Raw genomic sequence first — 26,925 nt, forward strand, 5'->3', positions numbered from 1 at the left:
ATATATATCATTATCTAAAAAAATATTGTATTTATGATTTTTCTCTAATTACTTTAATAAGAATCAACAAAATTGTAATTATATTATGCGGTATTTTTTATGTCTTTAATATTTAAACTAATCTATAATATTCCAAATTCTTTATCATTTTATATTTTCAATAAAGGAATTTATATTATTAAATTTATATCAAAAAATGATATCCCTTACTATGCCTTAAAGCCATTTTAAGCCAAATTAATTATTTAAATTATCTCTAAATATTCTAAATCCCATATAATTAAAAGCTTTTAACATAGTGATAAAAGTCTTTCCTATTTATTATTTTCAAATAAAACGTTTTAAATTAAAAATATTTGATTTTGGTGTTATTCTACTTCTCCTATATATTAAAAAGTTTCTCTATTCAAAAATTTTAATAAATTGCTCCCTTATTAACGGCCATCTTATTCGTAAAGTTCTCCAGCAAAAGTTTCTTAATTTTAATATCCTGCTAAAATTATCAATTTTTATGTTAGTAAAATATTACTTTGCCTTGTAAATTAATTATAGCCATAATAATTTATATATGGGCATTCATAGCTTTAAATACATTTAAAATTAAAATTTAGTTAATAATCTGAGCAAATATATGTGCAATCTTAAATTTTACTATCATAATATTATAAATTTTTAGAGCAAATTACACAAATATTTTATGATTTAGATAATTAAAAATTTTCTTTACATTTAGTACATTAATTTGTAATTTACTAACAATCTTAGCAATTTTAATCGCATTTCTATCCAGAAGGTTATTAATATTATTATTATAGTAATTCTTTTTTTAATAAAAATTAAATTATTAATAAAAAAATAAATATTTTAAACATTTTTTTTTTTTAAAAAAAAAAACAAAAGCAAACAAAATTTTTTTAAAAAATATTTATATTTTTTTAAAATTAATTTAATTAATATTTTGATAAAATAACATACATAAATACTTTTATTTATTTATATATAACTTACTTATTATTTATTACTTTTTTGGAATATTCATTAAAAAACAAAAAATATTTTAGTCTTTATATTTTAGAATCAATATTATTTTTAAGAATATAAATTATGCAATATAAAAGATATATTTTAATTTTAAAGAAGCATACTTTTTTTTTTTTTTTGAAGAAAAAAATTAATATTGGGATGTTGGTGTAATTATTATTTTAACATCTTTTAATACGATGAAAAAAGTTATATCGCATTAAAAATCAATGTCTTCTAATAAAAAAATTAAATATAAAATGCGATGCTCACAAATTGGATTATTTGTATTCTTTATTAAAGTATTCAATTTTAATTATAAAAACAAAAATATAGATTATATTATATTTTAAAATTATTTATTTATGTAAAAAATGTTTATTCATGTAATTTTTATTTTAAATATATTTTAAAGTATATACAAAAATTATTTATAAAATCACATAATTGAAATAACAATATAATCAATTTTTTATAAAATACTTATTTAAAATATATTTAATTCTATCTTTCTACAAATTTTTGTCATTATTATTTTGAAATTGTATAATTTTTTAAAGACTATTTTGACTTTTTTCTTCTTCTTACTTACTAATTTCATCTATTTTTTGAATATCTTATTCAATTTCTTTTTCATCAATCTTATATATTTTTCTTGGCTATTATTATTATAAATTTGAATTTTATGTTTATTTTTCACTTTCACATTCATTATCACTATCACTATCACTATTAATTTAAATAAAGTTTTCATTATTTTTTGTATTTTTAAAAGATTTATCATTATTATTTTAAATAAAATTTTAATTATTTTTTATATTGCTAAACAATTTTGATTAAATTAATTTTATTTTTTTATTCACAATTTAATATGAAGCCTACTTATTAATATCTTCTTCCTTTTCTTTTTATTATTTCATTTCCTAAATACTTAATTTAGCTTTATGAGCATCTACTTCATTAAAAGATTTATTTTTAATAGGATCAGATAACTTTGCACCTTTGGTATTTCTTCTTTTTTAGCAAAAAATTTATTAGTTTTTGAATTAAAAGCTCAAACTATTTTCTAATATTTTTTCTTATTCTGATATTTCAAGTCCTAAAAGAAAATTAATCTCTTTTTATTTTTATCCATTTGTCATTAACTCTTTGTATTCTTTCGACATAGTATTCTCACTTAAAAAATTCTTTTTAAATATAATCAATCCTTTTTATTTAAGACTAAATAAAGTATTATTCTATCCTAACATTTGTTCATGAATTTATTATTTTGGTCTATTTCTTACTACTTAATTTAATATTGAAGGGCGAACACTTGAAATAAATAATTCTAATTCTTAAAAGTTACTATGCAAACTATAAGGAACTAACTATAAAAAGTATTATATTTTATTATAAAATATTATTTTACGTAATTGATATTATCCCATGTTAAGTAGTTTCGAATGTTTATCCAACCTGTACATGTTATAGTTATCGCATCAGGGTTATTTGCAATTCTTTCTCTTCTGTCTACTTTTTTTATTATTTCAATCCATCCTTAATTTCTGTTTGTGGTAAAATATTGATAAGGTAGGCTTTTTATACATAATATAGTTTAATATCTCTGTTCATTAACTACTATCAAAGTTTGATAATATTCAGATAAAAAAACAAAAATCTCTTCTTTCCCTATTGAATCCATACATAAAAAGACTCTTAAATTTTAATTTCCTTTGTGTTAATCTATAATTTAAATTAGCATTTATTTAGCTTTGTCTTAATCTGGAAATTAGAATTCGGGATCACAATATGTATTATCAAATATACACTCATCTATTTATAATGAACATCTGCCTTTTTAAGGATCTTTATTTTCTAAAGGATAAAGTATTGGATTTTTCTCTATCATTTTTAAACTAAATCTCATATCTCCTGTATGTAAAATACGACCAAAATAGCCTTCGAACATAAACATCACAGATCCTATTTGTTTTTATAAAAAAATTATTTTTTAATTTTACCCGGACAATGATTAGAGTCAAATAAATATACACTTATATATATTTTATTTTATTCATTTATACATATTCTTATTTCTTCATTCATATCTAATGCCATCTTTTTATTTTAAGGAAAATAATAAATATAATTATATGTTTTAAAGTGATATTTTTTAGTTTACCACTCGTTTTAAATGAGGAAACTTCTATAATAATAATCTTTTTGTCGTTTTAGAACAATAAATTGGTCCATAGTTCCAATTTTAGGATAGACCTTGATAATGATCTTTTTTTTATTTAATTTTAATAGATAAAATAAAATTTATTAAACTATTACCTGAATGCATATGTGTAAGAAAGTACAGATAATTTTTTAGAGGATTTTATTTTCCATATGAAAATTCATCAACTACTATATTAGTAAAACTAATTAAAACCATTAAAATTTAATAGATTATTACTTATTTAATTTTTTTTATTTTAGTTAATTATATAATTAAAAAAATTATTATTATTTATTTTTATTTCTATACTTTTTAATTAAAATTTTAAAATTACTATTTTTTAATTATAAAATAAGCGCGGTTATTAAATTTTATAAATATAATTTTAAGTATATGTTTTTGAATTAATAAAATAAAATACTAATTCTTAAAATTAGTATAATAATTTTTGTTTTTTGTTTTTCCAATCATAGAAATAATATTGATTTTTATTAAATCAATCTTTTTAAAAAAATGAATAAATCAAATAGGATTTATAATAAATTGAGAAAATTATTAAAAATCTGTAATTCTTTTTTATATGACTTTATATATCAAAGACTAGCATAAATAATAATAAAGGCTTATTTATATTCGATTTTTTATAACAAATGTAGACAAAGAAAATTTTAGGATTTTAATAAATATTTAAATTAAAAATATAATTTTTAAAAATTATTTTAATAATATTATTTTTAAAATGATACCTATATTTATTTATCAAAGTCTCTCTTTGGTTATAATATAAAAACCTTTTTTATTAAAAATCCATCGCTTTATAAAAAAAATTATATTTTTTGTAAATTTCAAAATATTTTAGTATGTTTATTGTTAATTTTTTTTTTTTTTTTTAATATAAATGAAGTCAATTTTTTTTAATTATTATTTTTGTGAAAACTAATTTTTTTAAGCTTAAAAATTTTTAAAAAAATATTTACCCTGCCCTGCATAACTTCTCCTAGTCAATGACTCGATTTTTATATTATATTTTTAAATAAAATAAATATTTAGGTAAATTATAGCCATCCCATTTATAATATTTTTTAACAGTGAAAAACATTTTTTAAATCCGATTCATATAATAAAATAGTTAGATATATTTAATTTAAGTTTAATTGGTTAAGATTATTGTTAAATGATTTAGAATTAAATCAAAATAAAAATTATAATATATCACTACATTTGTTTCCGTAAAAACTCAATATAATAAATAATATTATTTACTTTATTGTATTAACATTTATATTATATATTTAAAATTTCATAATATTTATAAAAAATATATTTGACTTTATAAATTATATTTATATATCTTTAAAAAATACAACTTTTATAATTTTATTTATTCAATTTTAAAATAAGAAATCTTAAAAAAAAAATATTGTATTTCTCAGAAATTATTTTCATTTATTTGCATTTTTCCCTTTTTTGAAAATATTCTTTTCTAGCGGCTTTAATTGAAAATAATATACCATAATTTATTTATTTTAATATGACATAGATTAAAATATTTTCTTATTTTTCATATTACTAATCAATTGTTTAAAAATTGTAAATAAATAATTTAATAATAAACTAAAATAAAAAAAAAGTTGATTATGGTATATAAGCAAAATTTCATTTAAAACCGCTAGATAAGATATTTTTCAAAAAAGCAGATGAATGCTAATTAATAAAAATTACTTTCGTTAAACACAATAACATAAATTAAAATTCAATTATTTTAATTATCTAGTTTTTCATTTTTTTTTTATTATTCGTATCTAACCTTTTTTATAACTTCAGGGTCAACAGATTCTAATTCAGCTTATTATTCTGGAGAGATATGAAAAGTATACTTATCTTATTTATTTTTGTTTTCTTTTAGTTATTTTTAACATCATTAACATAATCATAACTTGATAGTTTATCGTATTTAAAAACTATTCTAAAAATCGAATTTATAATACCAGATATTTTTTTATTTTCTTTTGTACCTTCTTAGCTATTGATAGGTAACTCTTCAATATTTTCTTCATCAAAATTATAATAATATTTTTTTTTCTTCTTTTCTGAATGTAATTCTTCCTAAAATTCTTCTTCGGATAATCTAGGAGAAAATTATTATACTTTTTTTATATAATTTCCATCTATTCTGTATACATCGAATTCTATATTTGCTTAGACAAAATCTTAAAAATTACAAAGTTTCAAATAATCGAAATTTTATTTTAAATATTCGGTCATAGCATATACTTAATCGCTATATCTAGGCACCTTTTCATAAAAAATGGCACTCCAAACAAGCGCATCCAACTTAAAATAATGGTTATTGCATGTCTTGGGATTTTCATTAAAATGTTAATTAAAAAGTTATCTATTAGATTACATAAAAATATTTATATCTTATTGGAAATCATTCTTTTTTTTAATATGAATTTAAGAAATATTTTCTTTTGTGTATTTTTTGAAATATTTAAGAAGTTAGTTGGCTAAATATTTACTCAAATTTGTATTTATTTCATTAAGTCTATTTTATAAAAGCCAAATATGAATATTTAAAATAGAATGCTCGATATGAAAGTCAGGAGGAATTTACATAAGAACTGTAAATTCAAGACAGTTAGTGTAATGGACTAGTCTCAAAAATAAAATTTGGATTAAATTATCATAATTCTGTTTTGTTTCTAGTTTGCTTTTTTAAAAAAGTTTCGCCATTAAGAGTTTAAATAAATCTTAAAGTGTATAAATACGTCCTGATATTTATTTATATTCTTTTTGAATAGATATGTCCTGGAAAATATTTAATCTTTAGTACATTGGGCGAAAATCATCAAAAAGTAAAAAGTTTCGTTTTTACCAATTTTTGAATTAATGTAAAACACGTTAATTTGATGATGTCCATATGCATTTATAAAGGATTTTATTTCTTTGTGTATATTATATATATTTTATTAGCTTTTCAGTGAAATATCTTTTTATACTTTTAATTTTTTTTATAAAAAAATAAAATACCTATGTTAAATATTTTTTTCGAATTCAGTTATTTTATCTTATTCTCCATAAAAAAATAAAAGATAATAATCAATAACTTTATTTCTAAGCTTTTCAAATTCTTCATATTTTTCCATTTCTACAACTTATCCATCTATAGCTACTTTAGACACATATTCATCCATTAATTATTTAAAGTTTTATTCTTAGAATTTACTTATTATATATTAAGAGTTTATAGTGTTACTTTCATACATTTTTTTCATCCTTTCCAAGTCATAGTATTTCTTTAGAGAAGAAAGTGTTTATTACTCTAAATTTAATCCTTCTATTGCATCTAATATGTATATTTTAGGTGGAATTTCTGATTTTTTTATTCTACGACGTTACAGATATGCCTAAATACATACATCATATAGATTTATATTAATGTCATATTTAATATTCTTTCCATTTGTACGTGCTTCTATTATTTAAGGATGATTTTAATAAACACAAAAATTTCTTAAAAGTTTCTTATACATAAATATTTATTATTTTATTTAAATTTATATATCTTTTTAAAAATAAAAATTAATCAAACATACAATTTAATTAAAGATTTTATAAATTTGAAAATGCAAAATTTTTAGCTATTTTTTTATTTAAAGTTAAAGTAATTTAATGTATAGATTTTTTAAATACAAGCATAAATATGAGGATTTATTATATGTAAAATAAAAATAATTTTTTTAAATTAAAAAAATATTTCTTAAAAATAAAAATTATTATATTTTTATTCTAAAAAAAATAGATAAATATATTTTTAATAATAAAATAAATTGATATTTTGGATTGTATTGCTTTGTATAAGTCCTGATATAAATATAGAATAATTTGAAGCTTTTATAAACAATAATTTGTTGAAAAAAAACGAACTTAAGAATAAAGATAAAATATCAAAGAAGCTAAAATTTTTTTCTTTTAATAAAATGTTAATAATTAACTAAAAATCTATATGAAATGATGCTAAAAAAGATTAATATGCAATTTAACGAACAGAATAATATATTTAAAAAGTTATAAATAATAATAAAATATTTAATTTTTTTTATTTTTTAAATTTAAGTAATATATATTAATATAAATAATAATTTATATAAATAAAGCTAATAACTATTTTATTACTTAATTAAAATAATAAAATAAATAAAAATATATTTTAAAAAAGTGTTGTGTTTACCCTTTCTTTAGTTTTATATTTATAAACTTATATTATTAGTATTTATTAAGATCTTTCTTTAATTTTTTTAATAACTACTTTTAAGTTATTGAATTTAATTTATGTTTTGTTTTAAAAAAACTGTTTTTAAGTACAAAAAATTCTAAAATTAAAATTAATAAAATATATTTCAAAGTTATTTTTTACTAAAAAAAGTTAGTAAAATTAAATAAGTTTTTTATACATTTTTCCAAAAAATAAAAATAAAATGAATTAATAAGAAAAATATTAAAAATTATAAAAAATAGGTGAAGGAACATACGGAAAAGTATATCGAGCGATAAACTTACTTACATAATAGACAGTTGCTTTAAAGTAAGTGAAGCTTGATAAACAGCTTGACAGAATAGACGAAGGCATTCCATCAACTACTTTAAGAGAAATAGCATCTTTGAAAACTTTAGATCATCCAAACATAATTAAGTATAAAAAAGTGAAAATAAAAAATACTGTATTAAAAATAAAGACTTTTAGACATTCATTATAAAAAAAATAAAAAAGCTAAAAATTATTTTTAGTATTTTAATTCGAGGATTGTGATTTAAAGAATTACTTAAAAACTAATCAAAGTAAAATGAATCCTTCATAAATAAAATATTTTATGTTTTAAATAATAAATGCATTAGATCATTGTCATTCTCGAAGAATAATGCATAGAGATTTAAAACCTGCGAATATATTAGTAAATTTGGAACATTAAATTTTAAAAATAGCAGATTTTGGTCTTGCAAAATTATTCAACATTCCAATCTAAGAGCTTTCTTTAGAGATAGAAACCTTATGGTATAGAGCTCCTGAAGTATTGCTTGGAGATGTTACATATTCTTTACCAGTTGATATGTGGTCTTGCGGATGTATTTTTGCAGAGATGATACTTGGAGAACCTCTTTTTAAAGGAGATAGCGAGATTGGATAGATTTTAGAAATTTTCAAGTTTTTTGGAACTCCAGTTAATAGTTAATCTATAAGAGGTTGTATTGATTTGAAGTTTTGGTCAAATAAATTTCCTCGTTTTAAAAGTAACAAAGGAATTGTTATTTAAAGTTTAATTTAATTGACATTTAAGCTACTGACCTCTTTAATAGGATGATTGTCCTAGAACCTAATAATAGGATTTCATTTATGTAGGCTGTTTTGCATCCTTATTTTGAAGGAATGGTAAATATTTAATGATTTGACAATATTTTATTTCTAAATGAAAAATATATTTTAGTTTTTTTAAATATTTTAGTATTATATGTTAAAATTTCATTTATGTAATTCTTAAAAAAAATATTTATTAATTACTTTTTATTACATAATATTAGGAATCTATATTTTTTAATCATTATAATCATCAGAAACATCAAAGTTTTCATTGTCAAATACATTGTTAATACAATTTTTATTTTATTTTTCCATTTATTATTTATATTCAATTAATTATTTTTTTTCTTCATTTTGTTTTTTGATAATCTATGTCTATTTTTATAATTTTATTTAATTTTTCTCTATCTATTAATTATCTAAATTTTTTATTTACTATTCATTACTTTTAAAAGTTTATTTTTCTTTTATAATAACATTTTATTATTCTCTATAACCTGTTTTATTTTTATTTTCTTCTAATCTTATATTTTTTTTTTCTTAATATTATTCCTGTTAAATATAACCTACCTTATAAAAATTTAGCTTATTCAACATAAACCTTGAGTGACGAAAGTAAGAAGGATTAAAAAGTATATCATCAACACACATTCCTTTCCATTATTATAATACTGATGATCCTCCAGGATGTGAATATTGGAAATTATATAAATCATATACGTTTTTTTCAAAAACAACATAAAATTTACCTTGTGTTCTACATATAAACTCGACTTCTTGTAAATTTTTGAATTACTTTTCTTGATTAACAAACATATATATAATTTATTTTTATAATTATAATATTTTTTAATTTAAATTAAATTTATGTAAAATTATGAAATTAATATAAATGATTTTTAAAAAAGTTAAGTATAATTAATAGAAGAATAATATAATGAAAATTAAAAATTTTCTCCTTCTTTTTTCAAAATAAAAAGCGATTTATAGAAAAACATATTTTAAAAATTACCAATGCTTTCTCAAAATGGTTAGTTTTTTCAAAAAAGGAAACCTATTCTATATAAAAAAGAAAAAGAATATAAAAAAAACATTAAAAGCTAAAAATCATTAGAAACTCCTTTAAATAAAACAAGCTCAACTTTATATTTTAAGCAAAAAAAACAAAATTTAATAAAAAATCTTTATTTAACCCAGCAAAGAAATAAGTTAAAAATCTCTTCAACTTTCAGAAGCAAAGAAAGAGAAAAAAAGCAAAATAATTAACAAAAAGTATATAAAAATAAAAAGCTATTATTATTACATGATCCTTAATACAATTTAATATTTCCCTCTTCATAAAAATATACAATTTCTCCTTTATAAAATTTAAAAGTAAATATAAAAAGTTATACTTTATTCAATTTATTAATAAAAAAAAGACAAATACAAAAATAATATCTACAAGTGAATGTATAATTTTTGGGAATAATTGCAATTTAAAAATAAGATAAAGTATAAATAAAATGAAAATATTTCAATAAAACATTATCCAAAAATAAAATTAATACACATAAATATCAAATGAAATTTATCTTTTGGAAAAAAACTAAAATAATAATATAGACAAAGCTAAAAAACGAAATCTAAAAGAATAGCTTATATTAAATAAACGTTCATTAGCTGAAGAAATTATTGATTTAGAATAAAAATATATTGAAACTTAATAAATTTATAAAAACTTAATATAGTAAAATATTAATCAAATTGAAAATAATGAATTCTTTGATATTCATGAAAAATAAAGACTACATTAAAAGAATATCGATTTTTCCAAAATTAAAGGAAGAGAACCACTTTTTTAAATGCAAAATGTGGAAGATTTAACTGAAAGATTATATAATAATTATAATGAAAATATTATAAATTAAACTAAAGTTAAAATTTTTAGAACATAGTTACCAAGAAAAGAAGTTTTTAGCCCAAAAGAAGGTCCTGATGTATATAATAATTAATAAAAAATATACGAAAATACAAAATTTAATAAAATTACATATAATTGTCTTGTTAATATCAAAAAAAACTCTGGTAGAAAAGAATTCTGTAGAAATATATATAAATATGATATTAGCTAATTTAAAATTAATTAGGGTAAAAATTAACTTGGGCATGTTAAAAAAATCCCCGTTTTTACAAATATGAATTGTTAAATTAATCGAAAAACTCCTTCTCCTTTCTAAATTAGATATGTGCAAACTATTGAAAATTCTTAACTCTAAAATAGTTTTTGATCTTACATATATTTAATATTTTTTTATTTTATTATTTAATTATTAATAAAGTAAATATTCTATTTTTTTTTGTAATATTTTTATAAACATATAACATTTTTTGATTAAATAAAGAAATTGCTTATTTAAATTAGCATAAAGCAACTTGTCAAATTCTCCTCAAAAAAAAAATGAAATATTTTGTTTCTGAAAGGAACAGTGATAAATTATATTATAAAGATAATAATTTTTTACAAATCTTTAATTTAGTATTTCAAATTTAAACAAGATATTAAGTTTTTTTTATTTTAATTTATTTAATAGATTATATATATATTTTACAAAATTAATTAAAATAAATAAATTATTAAATTTATAAAAGCATATATCAATATAAATATACTATAATATGAATGTCAATAAACAATATAAACACTTTGAATTTGAAAGTCAAAAAATAGTAAATCTAAACTATAAAAATTATAATAATATTTTTAATAAAGAAATTATTTTAACAATTAAAAAAAAAAAAAATATTATTATTATTTTCAAATACTTAGATGTGATAGGTGACCGTTTATGATACACAAATGATTGAAACCCAAAAGTGTCAATTTTAATATGGTTTAAACCTAGCAAGAATACTACAAAAAGGTACCAAATTAGTAGAATGGTTTTGAAAACCATCTGAATTTATAGGGCATGACACATCAGATCGTGGACCGATTCGTTTTCATAAAGAAATTGGTGCAACTGTAGTAGAAAAACTATCGGTCTAGCCCTGCTTGGTTATGGTTTAATTGGCATAAATTTTACAGTTCATTCAATTAGGTGACAAGTAATAAAAATTAGCTTTGCCATCGAGCATAGCTACTATTTTAGATTATAATTAAAATATTTTTTAAAAAAATATTATTTAGAAATAGTAAGGTTCTATTTTAATTAATAATAACAAGCATATCATTATGATCAAATTTCAGCTAAAACTTTGGTAGATAATAATCAGATACTGAAAATTATAACAAAGTATATTTTGCTATAAATTTATTAAGGTAAAATGAAAAAATTCAATTATTTATTTCTTTATTTTTGAAGTAAGATAAATATATACATATTAAAAAAAGATTCTAAAAATATTTAGAAACATGTAGACTTATAATAATTTTAACCATTAAAATTGTTTGAATTAGCGATAATAAGAATGATAATAAATTATAAAAATATATAAATATTTTAAAAATAAAAAAATTCTACTATTTAAATTTAAGATTAATCGAAAAAATACGAAATAATAATAATATATAATGATGATAAGAAAGTATACATAACTAACAATTGTTAAAAATTAGTTAATGAAATTATTCTAAAAATTTGTTTTTTTAAAATAATAAGAGCATATGTGGGAAAAATTTCATATATTTTATTCTTGCTAAATCATATAAAATATAGTTAAGACTTAACTATAATTATTTTAAATGCGGGTGATAAAACCACTATATAAGAAAATGCTATATTAAATAAAATTTATAAAGAAAATTGTAGGATATAAATTCTAGAAATCAGAAAAAACATAAATTAAAATTTTTATTAAAAAGAAAAATAAATAAACATAATATAAAAACAAATTAAAATAATACAGTTTAAATAAGAAAATAATTAAGTTATCTAGTCAAAATAATAAAAATAATAATATATATGATTTAAAAAATAATATAATATCTATAGAAAAATAAATAAAAATTCTATAAATTTAGTTTATATTTAATAGAAATATAAAATTCAAAAATATGATATATATATCAAAAAATTAAATAAACTAAATAAAAATATTTTAAAAGATAATATAATAAAAACAGCACATAGCAGTTAATAAAAAAAAAAGATAAATACTAAATTTATGATATAAAATTATATAAAATATAAAGTTTAGATAATCAGATTAAAAATAAATAAATTATATTTTATAAAAAAAATAATATAAATTAAAAAAATTTAAAATAAAATATAAAAAATAATATATTATATAAAATTTGAAATAAAATATCATTACATTATTAATGAATTTAAAATTAAATTTATAAAAAAATTTATAAAATGTTATAAATATGTAAACTAATGTAATATTATTTAAAAATTAATAAAAAAAATATTAATGAATGAATAAATATTATAAAAACATAAAAATAAAAAAAATATTAATGTAAATAAAATTCTAAATATAAAAAAAAGCAATTAAAAATAAATAAAAAAAACATATGAAATCGATATAAATTTTGAAATAATATAAATAAAAAAAATAATAAAATTAAATAATATATATATAAATAAATAAATAAATAAATAAATAAATAAATCAATAAATAAATAAATATTTATATATATATTTTTTAATAAAATAAATAATAGTTTAATAATATATATATTAAAATATCAATAATAGATTAATCAAAATATAAATAAATATATAAATAATTATTTAAATAAATTAATTATTTTTTATATAAAAAAAGTATTTAAACTACTTTTTTAAATATAATTATAAATAAAATATATAAAGGTAATACCTTTTGTTACCTTTTGTAATAAAATTAACCAAATTATTAAAAAATAAAAATTTTTAATAAAAACTTTAATAAATATTAACATAAAATAATAAATATATTTTTAAATAATAATTCATTAAATTAAAAAATGGGTTGTGGTAATGTTAGTACAATAAAAAATGATTTAAAAATATCTATTTAAGAAAAACATCGTTTAGAAATGTTATCATCTTAAACAAATATTAGAGACGTATATAATTTTTAAGGAGTATTAGGGAAAGGCGGTTTCGGTACTGTAAAATTAGCAGTAATGAAAATAGTAATAATGACAAGAAAGTCGCTGTTAAAATAATAGAAAAAAGCAGAGTTAAAAATAAATAGTATATACTTTTGAGAGAATTCGAAACTTTGCGTACTTTAGATCATCCTAATATAATAAAATTTTATGAAGTTTATTAGGACGAAATGTTTTTTTATATTTGTATGGAATATTGCGCAGGAGGTGAGTTACTTGAACGTATTACTTAAAGAAAATATTTTAAAGAAAAGGAAGCAGCTTTTATTATGGAAAAGCTTTTCTCTGCAGTAAATCATATGCATTGTAAAGGAATTGTACATAGAGATTTAAAACCTGAAAATATCCTTTTTTCAACAAAAAATAAAGATAGTGATTTAAAAATTGTAGATTTTGGACTTGCTAATAAATTTGACGATAAATAATAATTAAGTACTATGGTTGGAACACCTTTGTATGTTTCACCGGCTGTACTAAAAGGAAAATATGATAAATCTTGTGATAACTGGTCATTGGGTGTTATTTTATATATTTTATTAGTAGGCTATCCTCCCTTTTATGGAGAAAATAAAAATGTAATCTTTTAGAAAATATAATCTGGAAAATATTAATTGGAAAGTTATATTTAAACAAACATAAATATTAATTTATTATTATTAAAAAAGGTAAAGAATGGTAAATGTATCAAATGAAGCAAAAGATTTAGTAAAAAAACTTCTAGTAGTAGATTCTAAGAAAATAATTTAGATTCCAGATGCCTTAAGGCATCCTTGGATTCTATAATTTGCAAGAAGAATATCTAAAGAACGACAGGTGGATTAGCAGCAGGATTCTCAACAGCCAACTTAGATCCTGTAGATTCTAAATATTAAACTTATTGAAGAATTTTAGAACAACAAGTAAGTTTAAAACCGAAGTTATGAAAGTATTGGTAAATTAATTAAATGAAAGAGAAATTGAATAATTAAAAAATGCATTTAAATAATTTGATTTAAACTAGACTGGACTTATAAAAATAAATGATCTTTAAATAGTTATGGAATAAGCAGGATTTAAACATACCAAAGAAGAAATCGAGAGAATTGTGAAAAACGTTTCTCCTGAAAGTTAGACAGGGGGAGAGCATGTAATTTAATATAGTGAATTTATTGCTGCTACATTAGATTAAATTGTTTATTTAAAATCAGAAAAATATGGTCTCTTTTTAAGTATTTTGATTAGTCGAATAACAATTATATTACTATTCATGACCTTAAAGAAATATTCCTAAGAAATGGCAGGATTATTCCAGAAAATGAAATTAAGAAAATGGTTTAAGAAGTAGATCCTAATAATGATGGAAAAATATCTTTAGAAGAATTTAAATAGCTTATGATTGAAGAAGAAGTTGATTATAAAGCATGAAGATTTTTCTATTATATAAATTTATCTTGGTATAAAATATTAAAATTCATATTTTCTATTTATATATGTAAATACAATTTTTTTATTTATAAATTATTTATTTTTAATTTTTAAAATAAAAATAAAAAAATAATAAAATATGTCCAAAGTATAATAATAAAAAATTCAAAAAGCAAGTATTAAAGATAAAAAATTAAATCGACTTTATCATAATTAAGATGTAAATGAATCTGATCAAATGATTTTGAATTACATGTACGAAGAAAAATAGTCCTTATCAATTACTTATGGGGTTTTTTGGTCTGGAGTTACTTGCATTTCCGCTAGTTTACTATTCTTTAAATAAAACTCAAGAAACTTTTAAGTTTTTATGTTTGGAGCAATGTTTATGGCAACTAATTTTTATATATAAAAAAATATTGAAAATAGATATAATAATCTTGTTGGACCATATTTAATTAAATATTAAATTAAATGAAAATTTTATTTTATTTAAAATTTATAAAATAAAAAATTTCTAATTAATAAGTTTCTATTATTTTTCCTTTTAAAAAAAATACAAGAATTTTTTATATATTTTTTTAATTCAACTTTTCATATGATATAAAATAATTTCAAAATTTTATTAATTTTTTCAATTATTATATTTAAAATTTTTTAATAAAACTGCATTAAGTAATTTTCAAAAAATTACAATTTTTAAGTTTTCAAAAAATAAAAAGTTTATGTTATTTATTTCATGTTTTCTTTATTTTATATTATAAAGCATCCATAATTTTTAAAAATTCTTTTCTTTATATTTTTTTTTTTTTATAATATTTTAATGAAATTCATTCGGTATTATTATGGAAAAAATTTAGATATTATTTACTAATAAATAAAAAAATATCATATTAAATTAAATATATATATATATATAATTTTAATATTTAATTTTGATTAACTCAATTATTAATTTGTTTAATATTTATAGAAATTTTAAGATCTCTTAAAAATTTTTTAATTAATCTTCGGCTTGTACACGAAGTATGAATTAATTTAATTTATTTTACAGCCTTATAATATATATTTTTTTCAATTTAAATTTCAGATTCATTTTAATAAATTAATAATAATAATAATCTGTCTATATATATTTATATATTTTAATTTAGATTATAAGTTTTTTTCAGTGTAAATACAGTAATTTACACTTTATTTTATTTAAAAAAATTACCTTCGGTTATTTAATTAAGATTAGGCATGGGATTATTTTTTAATTAAAATCCCCATTTATAATTAATATTTAAGCTATTTTAATAAAAATACATTGATTCATTTTTTTGATTCTTTTGCGTAAGTTTTTTTATAAATAAGGTCTTGATATATCCACATTAATTAAAAATAGTTAGAATAATTAAGTATTAAAATTTCTAAATTCTCAATTATGCTTTATCGAAGTATTTTTGTAATGTCTATATATGATAATTAGTTGCTTACATATTCTAATGCAAATTTCTACACCTATTTAATTTTTATTTGTTATTACTATATGTTCTTATCTTATTTTATAAAATTATAGTTTTGTGTATTATCTAAAGTTTTATTTCTGTTTTCTTATAGCATATTATATGGAGAATGACATTTCTTATCGTTTCAAAGGCATATTTATTTTATAATTGATACATTCTATTATATTAAAGATAAATTAAGCTGTATATTAATTTTAGTTATATATTATTTTATTTTTATTGATTGATTACAAAGAATTTCAGTTAATAACTACTTACTATTATTATAATTAAGCTTATCATATCAATATTATTTTATTAATATTAGTTAATATCTTAAATATAATTATTACTCATTTATTTATATGTTATCTAATATATTGTAAATTAATTAATGTAATTTTATACCTCTATAAATGTGTCTTAATTAATTATAAATTTTAATTATTTTTGCATTTATTATTAAATCTTCTTTATTAATTAATTACCGAAGAGTTATTTAAAGAAAACCATATTTTTTTCCTTTTCTATTTTTCTTAGTTTTTAGTCAATGTGTAACATAAAAATAGTTGAAAAACCTAAATAAGTAAATAAAAAAGAATTAATTATAAAATATAACTTCATATTATAAATAAAAATAAGTAGATAATGCTGTGAAAATCAATTGCGATTAATTTAACATATTATTTTATTTCAAATTAAATATCAGTATTTCGAATTTCTTAACTTATTAAATTTTAAAATATAAATAAAACTATTATTAATATATTCATCTATCTACTTTTGTTTTATATTTTAGATTTAATTGAGATTATTTTTTTATAACTAATATAAATTATTTTTTCTAGAATCATTCTTCAACAAAGGGATTTTTTCTTACTGTAATGATAGTTTTTCTTATTTTATATTATTATTATTATCACTTTATTTTTAACTTTTAAATAGTGCACATTATTTTTTAGAGTTAATGATTATGTATTAGAATTTTAATTATTTAATTATATATTTTTCTGTTTTTATATATTAATAACATCATTATTTTTTCTGAGATAATTCATATTAAATTAAGAATCTTTTTTAAGTGTATTGATAAGCAACACTATACTTCCAGAATTAAGGTTTCAGAGAGGATATTCACGCTTTGCTTAATCTATTTCAATTAATTATTTTCTAAATAATATATTAATTTTAATATTAGATGTTCATTGACTTTTACCATAGGCTAAAATTGATATCTCTTCATAAGTTTTTAATACTAATAGTATCCATGATTTAATAGTTTTATCAGATTTTTATCTTAATATAACTTAAATGTTAAAAATAAATTAAATTGATAAATTAATTATATTCAATAAAATATTTTATGATACGCTTTAAACAGCTGTAAGTTAATTAATAGAAAAAAAATATTTAAATTAATTAAAAATTTATTGTTAGGCTTTTTTTTATAAAAACATATTTAATATATATTATTTAAAATTGATTTTTCTGGATATAAAAATATACTATCTATTGTAAAAAAAAAAAAATATTTATAAATTCCTCTATTAAATCATTATATATATATATATATATATATATATATATATATAAAGCTATTTATTTTTGGGTTTGATTAGAATATTATCAAATTTGAAAATTTATTTAATAAGATTTGATCAAATCAGATTAGATTAAATCAAATCAAATCAGATAAGATAATATCAAATAAAATAAAAAAAAGATTAATCGACATTCTTAATTATTATTAAAATTTTAATTATATAAATTTTAATTAAAAAAAGTAAAACAATGAATTAAAAAAAGTAGCATTTTTATTTAAAAACTCCAAAAATATTACTTTGTCCTTATTTAAAATAATTTATTCCACTTTATCATTAATTTATGTAAGACGAAGAAATATTATATTTAACAGGAAGCGAACCTTTAACAATAGATGAGGAGCTATAAAATTAAGAATCTTGGCTGAAAGATGAAAGTAAATATACATTTATAATATTTTAAAAAGATGAAAATATAAAACTTCATTATGATGATTTTCCTGAAGAAACATATAATTATAGAATGGTCGGAGATATTAATTTGTTTTTTCATTCATATATTGAAGAAAACGAAGCAGAAATAGATGTTATGATCGCAGATAAATAAGCAAGAAGACAAGGTTTAGCTCAGCAAGCAGTAGAAATTATGATGGATTTCGGAATGGCATATTATAAAAAAAATAGATTTATTGCTAAAATTAAAAATGATAATTAAAAATCAATTAAATTGTTTGAAAAAATTGGATTTTTAAAATTTGAAGAAGTTTAAAAATTTAATGAAGTTCATTATTAAATGATTTTTAGTGATATTATGACTATGGACTAGTTTTATTAAAAATATTAACATATCAGTAATGTTTAAATTTGATGTAAATTTAATATTATTATTTTATTTATTTTTTAATATTATGTTTTATTTATTTCAAAGATATAAGAAATTTTATTTTTAAAGTTGAATTTATAAACTTAACAAAAAATATTAATTTTAAAATTATAAATTGTTTTTGTATCACTTTCAACCCAATTATTAATGAAACATTAATTAATCTTACAATATTAGTATAATTATTCAAAATAATAAAATAATATTAATTTTTAACATTTAATATAAAAATAAATAAATTATAATAAATATTTATAATTGTTTTTTCTTATTTTAAATAAATTAATATAATTCTTCAATCATATCTTTTATTGATCAAAAACTACCATCAATTTTTTTTTTTCATCTCTTATAATTAAATAAAATAACATAAATTAATATCAATTGATAACCTATTTTAAAACATTATATAGTTATAATATTTTATAAAAATTAAAATTACAATATTTATTAATCTAATTTTGCTTTGATTATATTATCTAAATAATTTAATTATAGTTCATTAATGCTTTATAATTTAAAGCGGTAATTTTATTATAATTTCTATTACAATATAAACAAAATTTTACTTTTAGTATATTATTTAAATAATCCATTTACTCTTTGATTTAATATGATATAATATTAATTAATCATTTGAGAAATTCAAAACTTTTCAATTTTTCCTGAGTCTTCTTCAGACTCTAAAACTTAAATTATACACATGAACTACGTGAACTGATTTTTTTTATTGTTACTTTAAAATTTTTTAAAAAACTCAATTAACAAAATAAAAAGGCAAAAAAATTAATAAAATTCTTATTTTTTGAAGATCAGAAGTTATTAAATTAAATTAATCGAAAAATAAAAATTTTATTAAATTTATTTAATATAAATTTATAAAAATTAAGATTTTAATTTAATAAAAACATATGGACCTTTTTAATAAAGCTACCTATATATTAGTAAATTTAATTTCTTTTATTGCATGGATAAAGATTTTTTTCAATTTTACAAGCATAGAACCAGTTTATTTTATCTTGATATCTATATATTTTAATAAAATGCATTCTTTTGATATATTAAAGATTAACGGCTTGAAAAATTATACAAACAATTATTAGCTTTATTTAAAATCTTATGAAAAAATAATAAAAAAATATTTTATTAGCATTATCTAGAATTTTAGCATGAGACCAAACAAATAAAATTGAGATGATACAACAAATAATTTATCGTAGTCTTTAGAATTCTCTAGACTATCATTATACACCTTTTTTTAAGTTTTACAAAAATAAAATTTTGCTTATTGTATCTTAAAATTTAAAATTTAAAATTTAAATTGAATGCGTTTCTTTAACGTAGCAAAAAATTAAGGGCTTGTAAAATTTATAAAGATAAATAGGTTTTATTTAATATACCCTATAAATTATATAATGAATATACAATAATAGTTTTTTTTAGCTTTATAAATATTATACACATACATATGAATTATTAATATTATGTCTTTCAAAATAAATGATTATCAGATTTATTTCTTAATCTTAATTTAAATCCAATATTTTTATAAAACTAGGGCATATTATTTTAATAATTTTATAAAGAAAAAATTATTACTATTATTATTAAATTTTTTTAAAAAATTGCTATATCTATATTTAATTTATATACTAAAAAAAATAATGTAATTAATTATAGAAATAACCCTGAAAAATAAATTCTCTTATTTTTTTAATAAAGGTGTGAATAGTAAGTATGTAGAGAATTTCCAATATTTTTTTAAAATTATTTATTTAGGAAAGATAAAGATGAGTCAAGAAGACTGAATTACAAAAGTTTCTTTATTTTTTAATTAATAAATTTTCAGTAAATATTTATAAAACATTGTAGATGAAGATATTTTGTTTAATAACTTATTTTAGTTTCTTATAATTTAATATTTTTATTTTAATTATTTAAATAGTTTAATATATTAATAAAATTTTAGTTTTTAATTAATTATAATATAAAAAATAAAATCTATTTATAAAAAATATTTAAATTAGAATTCTAATATTTTTATGATTAAAAATGATGTTTAATATTTATTGATATTTAATTAATTTTCTTTATATAAAAATACTTTGCTAACATTTCACTACATTGCTATCTTGCATAACATGTTTAACTTACTTAGTATACCTATAATATATGTCATGTTTATTAGCCTATCCCTTCCAACCTCTTATATTCTACCTAATTCTGAAAAACAAGAACTGCAAGCCTAACCTACTCTAAAATAACTTATCTAACTCAAAAAACCGAAATTTTCTAACTCTCCTATATTTTAATGATAATTTTAATAAAAATATACTTTAGTTTATATTATTAAACTTATATTTAAATCTTAAATTTAATTTAATTTTTTATATTATTTTATAAACAAACTTTTTCAAATTTCGAGTACATATTTTTTTTTAAATCTTTTAAAATTTAAAACTAAAAATAATTAGTAATGAATTGAAAAAAATCATTTGATATAAAGTTACATACTAATAGCATATATTATTTGCTTTATGATTTTTAATTTTACTATAATTTTTTTAAAAAAATCAATAAAAAAAAGGCCATTTTTCTCGCCTTTTTTTCTGTTGATAAGGTTTTTTAAAAATTTCAAAAATAAAAAAACTTATTTATAAATTATAATTTATAAAATTTTAATTTTTTTAAAAAATAATTAAATACTATTTTTAAATATTATTTTATATAAAAACTTTAAAAATTTAATATTTAGGTTCTAAAAAAGTTTTTAATGCTTATATATATATATATAATAACCGTAAAATTTTTTATTATATTAGATTTTTTTATTATCTATGTTGAATTATGATTTTTCAATTTAAATTACTTTTAACTTATTTTTATTCTCTTATGAAGTTTAAAAAATATAACATATATAATTATTATTGTTATTTATTTTAAAATTTATTTATAAAACATAATTATTAAATATTATTTTATTGTTTTTAATATAAAAATTATTAAATATAAAACAAAATTAATAATTTTAATATATATTTTATGTAAAAATGGTATATATAGTTTTTTTATTTTCATTATCAATATTATTTTTTATTTATATATTTTACTTTAAAAGCACTAATATTTAAAACTCTGCAAAGTTATTTACTAATAGAAAATATCATATACGAATAATCTAAATAATAAAATTATAATAAATATTTTTTAAAAAAATACTTAATAATGACAAAACCCAAACAAGATTAATTAAAATGTTTTCGTTTACAATACATCTTCCAGTAAAATTTCCAATAACAGTATTCAAAAGCAATATTGATAATAAAGCAAATGAAGTTTTACTTAATTAATTAAATTTTTATCCTGAAACATGACATGCTTGAAGCATAGTCTTAAAATATTATTATTTTAGTAAAAAAATAATAAAATATTTGTATGTTTTTTACACTTTATTTAGCCCAATGTAAGCCGCTAATGTAAATTAAAGTTCTTGTATTTTATTCGCTTACAGACGTTGGGGAAAAAAAGAAAATATAAGTAATAGTTCCATGAATGAACCAAGAAAAAATACTATCATATAATGCCTATTTTAATACTTTAAAACCTTTGCTATTATACATACGGCGAAATCTTATAATTTGGAATAAAATATATATATTTTTGAAAAAAATACAGCTTACATATTTAATGAAGTAACTATTCCTGCAAATAAGAAGAAATATAAAGTCACTTATCTTTTAGTCTATCCAAATACAATTTCTTCACCCCACCATTAAGGTCCTATTAATTTTTATTTTATTTTAATTTAAAAAAGAAAAATACCAAAAGCAGCAGAAAATAATATAAACAAACCAACAGCTAAACAACCTTCAGATGCTCCATTAATCCAAGGCAAATACATAAAATCATTATAATACTTTTTTTTTAATTTACAAATCTTTTTTCGAAAATGAAAATAAAAAAACTTCATCAATTGTTGTTATAAAAAAAGGTATCGCCCCTGAAGCATAAACTAAATAGGAATTATAAGTGTTTCCGAAACCCATACATGCAGCTAAAGAAATTCCTTAGACACTTACTACTAATGCATCACATCCATGATCAAATAATAATCCTAAAGGAGATGAATTTCCTTTTTTTAATTTTATGATTTAATTTACATTTTTAAATTTATATTTATACCAGTTTTTCTTGCTTATTTTCCATCTACATTATCAAAATTCTATTATTTATTATTTTTATTTTAACAAAAAAATACTTTTTTTTCATTTTATTTTAGTGTAAATTTTTTTACCATATAAATTAAATGCATTATCCCAATAAATGCACATAATGAACGAGGTATATTTCCACTTAATTCATTTGGAAACATATACCATAATACTAAATGAGGAATAATTACGCATAAATATCCACAGAGAGTTAACTTTAATATTATTATATTTATATTAAATATATTTATTTAATCATTTTATTTATACTGTGTTTGGACTAATTTTTATTTTTAAAACAAGTTAATATAATATATAAATATGTATTATATAAATGCGTTTTTAATATATTTTTTACGAAACCCAAGGAGGAAGATATCTATTTTTTTTAAAAATAATATTTTAACATTTTTATTTAATTAACAATTATATTTTTATACTTTAAACAAGATTCAGCTATAGGTCCAAATACGTAATTATATAAAATAGAATTATCTCTTCCCTTATATTAATATTTTATTAAATTATTTTCATTTTCTTTAGATATAAAATTATAACTAATCATTTTATTACTACCTCTTTTTATATATTTGTTTTTATATTTTTTTTTTTGTTTTTTTTTTAACAAATTATTATGCAGTGCGACAAACAATATTTGCAAATATAAAAATTATATATTGTACAAATATTAAAAAAAAATATTTTAAACTTTTAAATTTTTTCTAAAATAAATAAATAAAGATTTTTAAATACAAATAAAATTATAATTAAACTAAAAAAATATGATAATTTAATATTAATGTAATTGATATAAAATATTATTTTAATTAGAAACATTATATCATTTTGCATATTGTATAAAAAATTCTACATTATTTTTATTTTTCCCTTAATTATAAATAATAAAATATAAAAATGGAAAATTTTTATAATCAAGTTTCTTATATTAAAAGTAAATATGGTAAAATTTAAGGATTTTTAATATTTTTTAATATAAAAATAATAAATTTATAAAAATTTATATCGTATTAAATTAAATATAGCTAAAATTAATATAAAAATTCATTTATATTATAAATCAAAATATCTCCTTTATTTTTATTTTTTTTATTTTTAAACAAAATTAATTAAGTAATAATATTTTTTTTTAAAAAAACTTCTTAAAAATCTTAAATAAAAAACTAATTATTTAAATACAACAATATATTATGAAAAGAAATCAAAAATTTAATTAAAAAAATATATATAATATAAGAAAAAAGAAAAACAAAAAATAAAAAAATATAAATAAATATGTCTACATAATTCCCACCTCCTCCTTAAATGACATAAATGCCTTAAATATCTTAAATACCTTAAATGCATTCAATGCCTCCCTAGCTGTCTTAGTTATCTTAAATGCCACCACCATAAATGGGTTAAATTCCTCCTCATTAGATTCAATAAATACCTGGAATGCCTCCTCCAATGAATTTTCCGCCTGGATTTCCTACTCCTGGACAGCCACCCGTTGGGATGGGAGGTCCTTTAGGCATGACAATGCCTCCACCTATGATGTAAATTAATTCTTCTTAATTTTTAAATCCACAAATATAAATGTTGAGGCCATAAAAGGTATTTTTTCCCCCAGATATCTAAATTTACTTTAAGGAGAGAAATATAGGATTTGTAAAAGGAAAGCCAAAGCTTAAATGTAGAAATTTAGATCCTTTAAGTTCAAATGGATTACTAGACTACATGAAGAGTAAATTCGAAAGAGGACCTCCTCCACCTTTAGCAAAAGTAGAGACACCACGTGAAAAAATAAAAAGGGAAAAATAAGAAAAAAGGCAAAAACAAAAGTAATTAATAAAGCAAAATTTAATGGAATGGAATCCTTTTGAAGATTCAAAAATTACTAGTGATCCATATAAAACATTAGTTTTGAATAATATTTCTTATAATGCAAATGAATAGAAAATAAAAGAGCATTTTAAAATGTATGGACCTATTAAATCATGCAGAATTATAAGAAATCTTAACCAAAAGCATAGAGGTTATGGTATTATTGAATTCGAAAGAACCGCAGATTTTATTTAAGCATATAAAAATGCACATGAAAAAAAAATTGATGGAAGAAGAATTGGTGTTGATATTGAAAGAGGAAGAACCATACTCAGATTCAGACCAATGAGGCTCGGAGGTGGGTTAGGTAATAATAATTTTTTATATATAAATATATATGATTATATTAAATTATATAAAATTTTAATATATTTTTTTTTTCTGTAAAATACTTCTTTGCCTTTTATTGTTTGTTTCAAAGAGATTTTTAGTTATTATTGGAAAATAATAAATAATTATATTAATATCTTTATCATCTTTCATATATTTTTAAATAAAATAATTTGATTAAATATTTTTTAATAATTCATTAAAAAAATTAAAAAAAAAATTATAATTTTAAAAAATATTAATTAATTTTAAAAAGTAAATTATATATTATATTATAAACAAACACTTTAAATTTTAAAATTTTTAAAATAAAAAAATAAACTAATAAAAAAAAAATAGGAATAACCCGTAAAGGAAAATCTCCAGATAATGATTACAAAAGAAGTCTAAGCCAAATTCAAAGCAGAAGCCGTTCAAGAGATAGTTATGATGACAGTGTGAGAGAGAAAAAAATTGATAAGCACAAAAAAAAAAGATATTCCAAAACTAAATCTAAAAGTAGATCAAGAAGTAAAGATTATTATGATGGAAACAAAGATAGAAAAATTAAGAAAGAAAAGAAGGAAAAAAAAGAAAAAAAACAAAAGAAAAATAATGATTCTGCTCCTCAAGGAGGAAATAAATATGAAGAAGAAGGTGAAATAGAAGTCGTAGAAGATGAAGAAGAATGGGGAGGACATGATAAAAAGAGAAGAAGCAGAAAAGAGAAAAAAGAAAAAAGATCAGAAAGCACAAAGAAATAAAAAAAGATATTTGAGTATATATAAATTAAAAGAAAAAGAAAGTTTTATAATTTTTTAAAACAAATAAAATAAAAATATTTGTTATAATAATAAATGATTATTGTTATTAGATTTTTATTTAAAAAATATTTTAAATTTATTTGCTTTTTCTTTTTAACTTTATTATTTAATTTATTTTAAATATAATTTCATTTATTGAAACATTCCTTCCCCTTTCTACTTAAAATAATGTCTATATATTTTATTTTCGAATTAATTAAAAAAGACTTTATTTAATTTTTTTCAAAATAACGTATATTAATTATATGAATATTATTTATTTAATATTATAATTTGATAAGAATTTACAATATACTAGTATTATCTAAAATATGTATTTGTATTCAAAATTAAAATAAATATCAAAATAATTTTTTATTATTATTGTTTTACTTATTGATACTTTTTTAATTATTATATAATTATGGCATTTATTATTCATTAATATTAATTACAAAAAAAGAAGCCTGCTAGGGGGCTCGAACCCCTGACCACAAGATTAAGAGTCTTGCGCTCTACCGACTGAGCTAAGCGGGCCCTTCGATACATTTTTTAATATTTTAATTATATAAATTTTTAAATACTGTAAAATCTTGGGCAATATTACTCCTCATTCATTCTTCTCTAAAATTTATTTTTTTATAAAAAACTCCTTTCAATTTATTTTATTTTTATAAGAGTATTAAATTTTTTCAGTTTATTTTTTATTGAAATTTTTAAAATGAAAA

The 26,925-nt window shown here is 17.7% G+C and overlaps 7 protein-coding genes and 1 non-coding gene across 8 annotated transcripts, besides 26 other annotated features; 5 read left to right on the forward strand and 3 right to left on the reverse strand. All coding sequences in view use genetic code 6, as the record gives it.

Moving 5' to 3' along the window:
- The first annotated feature begins 823 nt into the window (after positions 1-823).
- Positions 824-868: a microsatellite.
- A 550-nt stretch (positions 869-1,418) lies between these two features.
- Positions 1,419-3,442, reverse strand: IMG5_161990 (hypothetical protein; the record flags this gene model as incomplete). The annotated part of the gene is made up of 5 exons (XM_004030333.1): positions 1,419-2,390; positions 2,432-2,985; positions 3,024-3,120; positions 3,185-3,288; positions 3,340-3,442. The coding sequence occupies 5 exons, from the start codon at positions 3,440-3,442 to the stop codon at positions 1,485-1,487; spliced, it is 1,764 nt and encodes a 587-aa protein (XP_004030381.1). The 3' UTR covers positions 1,419-1,484.
- Positions 3,443-3,918: 476 nt separating this feature from the next.
- Positions 3,919-3,966: a microsatellite.
- A 1,077-nt stretch (positions 3,967-5,043) lies between these two features.
- IMG5_162000 (hypothetical protein) lies at positions 5,044-6,180 on the forward strand. Its single transcript, XM_004030334.1, has one exon. It carries the CDS (start codon positions 5,321-5,323, stop codon positions 6,002-6,004), a length of 684 nt encoding a protein of 227 aa, XP_004030382.1. The 5' UTR covers positions 5,044-5,320; the 3' UTR covers positions 6,005-6,180.
- Positions 6,181-6,951: 771 nt separating this feature from the next.
- Positions 6,952-7,002: a microsatellite.
- Positions 6,952-7,007: a microsatellite.
- Positions 6,953-7,003: a microsatellite.
- Positions 7,007-7,065: a microsatellite.
- A 1,083-nt stretch (positions 7,066-8,148) lies between these two features.
- IMG5_162010 (protein kinase domain protein) lies at positions 8,149-8,589 on the forward strand (the record flags this gene model as incomplete). Its single annotated transcript, XM_004030335.1, has 1 exon — positions 8,149-8,589. One exon carries the CDS (start codon positions 8,149-8,151, stop codon positions 8,587-8,589), a length of 441 nt encoding a protein of 146 aa, XP_004030383.1.
- Positions 8,590-9,087: 498 nt separating this feature from the next.
- Positions 9,088-9,136: a microsatellite.
- A 3,293-nt stretch (positions 9,137-12,429) lies between these two features.
- Positions 12,430-12,470: a microsatellite.
- A 309-nt stretch (positions 12,471-12,779) lies between these two features.
- Positions 12,780-12,863: a microsatellite.
- Positions 12,798-12,853: a microsatellite.
- Positions 12,802-12,878: a microsatellite.
- Positions 12,879-12,994: 116 nt separating this feature from the next.
- Positions 12,995-13,062: a microsatellite.
- A 48-nt stretch (positions 13,063-13,110) lies between these two features.
- Positions 13,111-13,205: a microsatellite.
- Positions 13,206-13,243: 38 nt separating this feature from the next.
- Positions 13,244-13,301: a microsatellite.
- Positions 13,247-13,320: a microsatellite.
- Positions 13,321-13,525: 205 nt separating this feature from the next.
- IMG5_162020 (protein kinase domain protein) lies at positions 13,526-15,076 on the forward strand (the record flags this gene model as incomplete). Its single annotated transcript, XM_004030336.1, has 5 exons — positions 13,526-13,684; positions 13,759-14,290; positions 14,338-14,603; positions 14,673-14,798; positions 14,894-15,076. 5 exons carry the CDS (start codon positions 13,526-13,528, stop codon positions 15,074-15,076), a joined length of 1,266 nt encoding a protein of 421 aa, XP_004030384.1.
- Positions 15,077-15,755: 679 nt separating this feature from the next.
- Positions 15,756-15,802: a microsatellite.
- Positions 15,803-18,122: 2,320 nt separating this feature from the next.
- Positions 18,123-18,158: a microsatellite.
- Positions 18,159-18,223: 65 nt separating this feature from the next.
- Positions 18,224-18,280: a microsatellite.
- A 73-nt stretch (positions 18,281-18,353) lies between these two features.
- IMG5_162030 (n-acetyltransferase 9, putative) lies at positions 18,354-19,072 on the forward strand. Its single transcript, XM_004030337.1, has 2 exons — positions 18,354-18,976; positions 19,036-19,072. The coding sequence occupies exon 1, from the start codon at positions 18,358-18,360 to the stop codon at positions 18,973-18,975; it is 618 nt and encodes a 205-aa protein (XP_004030385.1). The 5' UTR covers positions 18,354-18,357; the 3' UTR covers position 18,976; positions 19,036-19,072.
- Positions 18,982-19,030: a microsatellite.
- Positions 19,073-20,285: 1,213 nt separating the features above from the next.
- Positions 20,286-20,311: a microsatellite.
- A 1,092-nt stretch (positions 20,312-21,403) lies between these two features.
- On the reverse strand, positions 21,404-23,766 carry IMG5_162040 (hypothetical protein; the record flags this gene model as incomplete). The annotated part of the gene is made up of 7 exons (XM_004030338.1): positions 21,404-21,434; positions 22,671-22,770; positions 22,813-22,906; positions 22,956-23,122; positions 23,173-23,212; positions 23,285-23,481; positions 23,649-23,766. The coding sequence occupies 7 exons, from the start codon at positions 23,764-23,766 to the stop codon at positions 21,404-21,406; spliced, it is 747 nt and encodes a 248-aa protein (XP_004030386.1).
- Positions 21,643-21,675: a microsatellite.
- Positions 22,623-22,662: a microsatellite.
- Positions 23,767-23,780: 14 nt separating the features above from the next.
- Positions 23,781-23,823: a microsatellite.
- A 625-nt stretch (positions 23,824-24,448) lies between these two features.
- On the forward strand, positions 24,449-26,723 carry IMG5_162050 (u1 small nuclear ribonucleoprotein 70 kda, putative; the record flags this gene model as incomplete). Its single annotated transcript, XM_004030339.1, has 4 exons — positions 24,449-25,392; positions 25,755-26,172; positions 26,500-26,515; positions 26,661-26,723. Exons 1-4 carry the CDS (start codon positions 24,495-24,497, stop codon positions 26,721-26,723), a joined length of 1,395 nt encoding a protein of 464 aa, XP_004030387.1. The 5' UTR covers positions 24,449-24,494.
- Positions 24,519-24,563: a microsatellite.
- Positions 24,519-24,575: a microsatellite.
- Positions 25,628-25,680: a microsatellite.
- On the reverse strand, positions 26,662-26,734 carry IMG5_162060. The gene has a single exon. It is a non-coding gene; the product is annotated as a tRNA-Lys (tRNA).
- Positions 26,735-26,925: the final 191 nt, after the last annotated feature.

This window comes from Ichthyophthirius multifiliis (genome assembly GCF_000220395.1).
Source record: "Ichthyophthirius multifiliis unplaced genomic scaffold scaff_1120509251219, whole genome shotgun sequence".
Lineage (NCBI taxonomy): Eukaryota > Ciliophora > Oligohymenophorea > Hymenostomatida > Ichthyophthirius > Ichthyophthirius multifiliis.